This window comes from Notolepis coatsorum (assembly GCF_963971535.1).
Source record: "Notolepis coatsorum genome assembly, chromosome: 8".
Classification (NCBI taxonomy): domain Eukaryota; kingdom Metazoa; phylum Chordata; class Actinopteri; order Aulopiformes; family Paralepididae; genus Notolepis; species Notolepis coatsorum.
In genome coordinates, this window is record NC_140172.1 from 136,326,847 (window position 1) to 136,333,275 (window position 6,429).

General features: G+C 44.3%; 1 protein-coding gene across 1 annotated transcript in view; it reads right to left on the minus strand.

The window, feature by feature from the left end:
- Positions 1-5,900, minus strand: part of LOC311233836 (zinc finger protein ubi-d4-like) — a 53,789-nt gene extending 47,889 nt beyond the window's left edge. Inside the window, exon 1 of the mRNA XM_084320874.1 lies at positions 5,819-5,900. Coding sequence (XP_084177000.1) covers positions 5,819-5,850 — 32 coding nt within the window. The 5' untranslated portion in view covers positions 5,851-5,900. The remainder of the gene's footprint in view (positions 1-5,818) is intronic.
- Positions 5,901-6,429: the final 529 nt, after the last annotated feature.

The following is a 6,429-nucleotide window of genomic DNA, read 5'->3' on the forward strand; positions in this document are numbered from 1 at the left end:
TAGGGTCCTCTCTGCCTCGCTGGGAGAAGGCGGTTGTATAGGGGAGCCTTCCCTCGGGGTACTCCTTGCGGAGCCTTGGAGCTCTATCTCCACGGTGCTCTCCCCGTCTTCTTCCGTGCCGAGTTCTCTCTCGGTAGCGTTGTATTCCTCCCGGGACTCATCGGGGACTACTTCTTCAGTACTGGCGGGGTGTGAAGTCATGTCTGGTTCCCACTGGTCCCCACCGTGAACTTGGTCAGTTACATTAGAACCCGTAGGGGCCTCTATGGTCGGGGTAGTCTGGGCGTTGGGGTTAGACATACTTTTACTTTCTAGTTTTACCGCGTTTACTGTTAGTAGAAGACTAGGTTGTTGACTGACAGCGTAAGCCTCTAAGTACTGAGGGAGCCGTCGTTCGCGCTGCGGGCGTTGGTTAGGAGGATCGTTTCGTGGAGTGTTCATCATAGGCCATTTCAATATTAATAACACTATATTAATATTACACTAATTACCCTCCGGCTCGAAGGACCAATTGTAACTGAGGGGTACAATTCCCTGACTGTATTACTAGATATGATACTTACTACCACTACCTTTGTATTTAATATTCGGCCACCCAGTACTCGGCATAAATATATTATGATGAACACTGTCACGTAGATGAAACGGATCCAACACAAATGTACGAATTAGAAATAGGTCTTTATTTCTACACAGCGATGGTGTGTAGAGCAAGCACTTAATCAAATCAATCACATTTATGAATGGGAATTAGTATGCACTTTTATGGCAAGAGTATTCGTCGGTATATCAATAGAGAATGTCCAATCTCTGAAGGCGCAGGTGGTACATATACGACCTGGAATAGTTAAGGAATAACAGCAATGATACTTTAATGATTATAGACTGGATACACTAGGGGGGGTTAATCCGGTCGCTTGTAAGCCGACAGGAGTAGGAAGGGGGGGGGGGTAGAGTCCGGCTGCCTCATCCGGCCAAGGGTATCCCAGGTGAACCCACTGTAGTGCCGTTCAATGCGCCGGCGATCCTTGGACCGCAGATGAAAGCAGATGGACTCTTTGTGGGCCGGCGTCCTCCGGTCCACGGAGGAGAGACGTGAAGCGACCTCGTCTTGCAGAGCGTCTCCTCACCTTGCGTCCTCTCCAGGGGGGGGAGTTCCAACACACGGCAGTGTCGGGGGTCTTTATCCATGGAATAATCAACGTATACAAAGCATAATCCGTGCCTGGGAAGGCGGGCTGTCGTCGGTAGAATAATCCGGTATACAGGTCCACTCGCTCGTCGGCTCTGGGGCTCCTCGGGTGCAATCTCACATGGGGTCGATCATCCTGGATAAACAGCCAGTTTTCTGCCCGAAACGATGGGGTGCTGACTACGGTAGTATTCTCACCGTACGAAGCACTATATATTAACAGACTATTATTAGCTTAATAGACTACGTCCAACTCGACGATATAGTGCCAAATATGACTATTCAAATATTAATATACACGATGTCTCAATACCGATGGTAGGCCGAACTTGGCCTTACTCCCACACGTGGCGTCGCGGGGAGGCTTTACGTCTGTGACTCTATTGGAGGGTAAGAAACTGGACTGAAAAGGAAGTCCTACTTTAGTAGCGCAGTATATATACGCACTATGAACAAATAGTCCCATTAGTGGTGCGGTAGCCAGATTCCTACGCGGAACTAGGACTTGTTCGTACATGTTGAGCGGTACGTTTGAACTGGGTCTGGGGGGTATGGCAGCCTGGCACCAAGGTCTCGACCAATAGTAGAATGGAGACTATTATGGGATGTTCAGTAGGCTAGAATGGATATTCAATGCATATTGTACAAGGAATATACAAGGGATATCAGGGAATATTAGAGAATATACAAATACAATTAAATATATATATATAATAAATATATATATTCGGTTTAATCTGGCCCTTCACAACAACGATCATCTGCCAGCGGCGCGAGGAAGCCACGGTAAGATTCAGCGTTATTTTCGAACGTCTTCTATACTAACTGCTATGATGAACATATGACCCACATTAGATGAATGGTATAACATTGCCCACGGAATTATAAACGCCCCCTCGCCCATCCGGTCAACATCAGATGACGTGTAGTAACTTCCAGAAGTACGTCCAGTTGACATTTTTTATCTCGCGCCGATTGCTATCAAACTGTATTTCATCATCAATATAATGCATTTGGGGCTATAAATCACATTCTGGAGAAAGCTGCAGAAAGAGATGAAAACATACTTATACTTTAGACCATATTTTAGTATGAATATGTGAATGAAAAAGTTTAACATTGCTACACCATGAACAATACATATAGGACATTGAATGGGCCCTAATAATGGCAATCTAGCAATAGAATTTAAAAAGTTATAGCCCTGCAAAGAAGGGGAACTTCTCCATGTTAAATAGAGCTGGCAACGGATGGTATATCATGAATTTAACGTTGGGCAATCAAAGTGTTAATACATTAAATGCTTATATTTTTATCAAAATGAATACATTATGTAAACATGATTATTGTATACATATTCATTACTGTCCCGCAATTTCAACAAATGTCCCGCAAAATCGACACGCTGTCCTGCATTTGGATCATATGGATTTGGTCACCCTAGGGGTTAATGTTGTCCTTGATGCTACATGTCATGTGAGGTTAATGTTTTCCTTGATAATACTGTACATGTGGGGTTAATATTGTCCTTGATACTGCATGTGCGGTTAAAGGAACACAGCAACTTTGGAGTTAGACAAGCAGATACATACCCTTTTCTTCTCTGTGCATGCATTAGGCTTAGGGAACAGCCTAGCCTAGCTCAGTGTCATTCACTGGAAGTAGGTGTGCCAGTGTAGCCTAGTTCCCAACAGTCATGAAATATACACTCCAAAGCTTTCCTGTAAACATGTTGTGACCTGTGTATTTACCATGTGGAGAAATATAAAAAAAAAATGACATTTTCATTTTCTAAGCAGATAATATACTCTGGTCTCTGAACTATTTCTTTGCCGAACCACTGAGTGATTTCATCACCTCAAAATCCCTGTTTTTCAAAAAACAGGGCTTTTGAGGTGATGAAATCACTGCGCCCAGGCAGCAGTCGTTTGACAGAAAATAGTATATATAATACTCAGTAGTAGTACTAATTTATATAGGGCAGCTAGGTGGTGTAGTGGGCAAGGCGCTCGCCATCAACGCTGGAGACGCTGGGTTCGAGTCCAGCTCTCGGCGTTGCTATCAGCTTGGCTGGTCGTTCATACTAACAGGGAAAGCTGATGGGTGGGTCCTGGGCGTTGTGGACAGCGACCCCTACAGTTCGGTCGAGGCGCCTGCACAGCGAGGGTAGGATCTGGAAGGAGGTAGTGTGACCTTCCACACGTTACACTCTCCCGGTGAGAATCTGCGCTGCCGGCTGGCTGCACATGCGTCGGAGGAAAGCATGTGACAGTCTCCGGCCTCCCGGACCAACAGTAGGGGGGAGTGCACAACAACCAGGAAGGGGGTTGGGAATTGGAATAATGACTAACAGTGGGATGGGAGAAAAATCGGAAAAAGGAGGGGGGGAGGGGGGATTAAAAAATAAATAAAAAATTAATGGATGTGGATACGGACCAGACTAGCTAGGCTAGTGGTCCGTATCCGCTTCCATTCATTTGTGCTAAGCTAGGCTCGTTTACAGCTGGATAGCTTTCTACTTAACGCACAGAGAGGACATTGCGGTATCTATCTTCTTGTCTGACTCTGGAGAAGACGGTGAGTGCATTCGCATCAATGTTGGCGTTTTAAAACACAAACTATTTGGTGGGCGTGATATTTCCGGGTCAGAAACGCATGCATCTCACTATGATGAATTGAAAACGGGGGACCCTGATGTAAACAAGACGAAAGTCTTTCTCTGGTCTGCATCCCCTTAACAATTGTGTGTATTGAGCCGTACTGTACTGTACCCATTCTGCAGTCTGTTAAATAACGTTTTCAATCAATCAATCAATCAATCAATCAATCCCCGACACCACCATTGCAAGTTGTTGTACTCTGTCGTCTACTCTAAGCCATCCTAGGTTGTCAAAGTGGGCAGGGGTGAGGTGGGTTCTAGGAGTAAGGTCAAGCAGTAGTCTGACCAGTTTGTTTTGAGATGTTTGTAATTTTGTTTTTAGCGCCTTTGAGGTGCTTTGGTACCATGAGGTGCAAGCATAGTCGTAGTACCCCTGAATGAGGAGCACTCATTCAGGGGTACTACGACTTATGCTTGCACCTCATGGTACCAAAGCACCTCAAAGGCGCTAAAAACAAAATTACAAACATCTCAAAACAAACTGGTCAGACTACTGCTTGACCTTACTCCTAGAACCCACCTCACCCCTGCCCACTTTGACAACCTAGGATGGCTTAGAGTAGACGACAGAGTACAACAACTTGCAATGGGCCTGGTCTACAAGATACACTACACGACCAAGGTACCCATGTACATGTCAAAATACTTCCCAAAGGTCAGTGAATACCACGATCACAACACCAGAGGGAGCTCCACAAATCATGTTAAACCCAGATTCGGCTCAAATAAGGGACTAAACACGTTTCGCAATTATGCCACATCAATGTGGAACGCCCTACCCAAAGCTGTAAAGGAATGTGGATCACTACCCACTTTCAAAACCTCTCTCAAGGGACACCTACGGGAGACTGCAATTCAACACTGGCCCCTGTAAATATCCTAACCCAACCCCCTCCAATGTACAGTCATTTACCTAGTATGGTTGTCAATAGTTCAATGTACAATTTTGTTTGTTTGTACAGTGTCTCCTCCCCCCCCCCCCTCAATGTACAGTGTTACTTGTTTATACAGTGTGCCCCCCGCCCCCCAACCACCTCCAATGTAAATTACCCAGTATGGTTGTCAATATCCCAATGTACCCAACCCCCCCCACACAACCTCCTCCAATGTACAGTTTCTACGTCAAATGTATATACTCCCTTTTCTTGACTCCTTCTGTATCACAAACAGTACTGTATTTGCAAATCTGGTATGTCATAAATGTATAGATGTAGCAGTACTGACTATCTGTATGTCATGTATGTCATATATGTCCTTATGAATTGAAAATGGGGGACCCTGATGTAAACAAGACGAAAGTCTTTCTCTGGTCTGCATCCCCTTAACAATTGTGTGTATTGAGCTGTACTGTATTGTACCCATTCTGCAATCTGTTAATAAAGTTTTCAATCAATCAATCAATCAAACCTGAACGTCGCTTCAGATCTCTGGTTTCTTCGGGAGTTGTTTCACTACTTTGTCACCGACTGCCTGGACGATCCCAGAGACCACGCAAAATAACTTCTTCAATTCTCAAATAGGGTGTTTGCCTTCATTATGTAAAGTTACATCATCTGGCCAGCCATCTAAGGACAGCACTAACCACAGCCAGTTCCACCTCCCTATCCAGCATTCGTGCTTAGCACGCTAACCCCAAAGAAGGCACTTATTTTAAATGCACTTCATTTACAATCTTGCGTACATTTCCATCTCTAGTGGAGGGCACAGTTCTGTTAAACAAACATGTCTCCGTGCACAGGTCCATCCCATCACAGAGGTTTCTGCTCTCATCAACTCCGTGACAAGGTTGGCGAGCTAAGCTAACTTAGCGAGGTTAGCTAACTAACCCACTCACTCAACTAACCAGATAAACAACCAGATCCCGTCTACATGACGGCTACTACACGTAGATAACCAGCTAGGTGTTGCGACGTGTGAAGAAGACACGGGTCGCTTGTATATATCTGTAGGAAAAGCTGAACACTTACAGTTTGACAACATTATCAACAACAGCTGCCATCTTCCTGTAATTGATGCTGCGTTCAAGCGCCCCAGAAGTGTCGGAATTGTGAGTGGAGTCGCGAATACGACCCGAGAAAGTGGTAGCGTTTCTGTGCGAGATGGTTAAAGGGATATTTCACTTTAGTAGAACATGTCGTTTTTTATCAGTTTTAACTCTGTAAAGTAATCTACTAGTAAAGTAGCAGTCTTACCTCTATGTAAACTAAAGTCATCTACTAGTAAACTAGCAGTCAAGTCAAGAGTTTTATTTGTCACGGCATACAAGCATACAGTGAAATGCGGGGGGTCATGCCAGCAGCGATTGTGCAATAATACAAGTAATAAGAATAGGATGAGAATAAGACATTTGTGCAATAATACAAGTAATAAGAATAAGACATAACAGGTATAATGTACATAAAGTTTACAAAAAGCATGGTAAGACATGCTAAGGTGCTGCGATAGTGCAATACACTGTTAGCTACGGATGAGGCACTGGGTCTTATGTACACTACTATACAATGCTATACTATACAATCTACAGTTGTACTATGTGTCCTTATGCTAGCTTGCTATATCCATCTGTTTACTATACAAG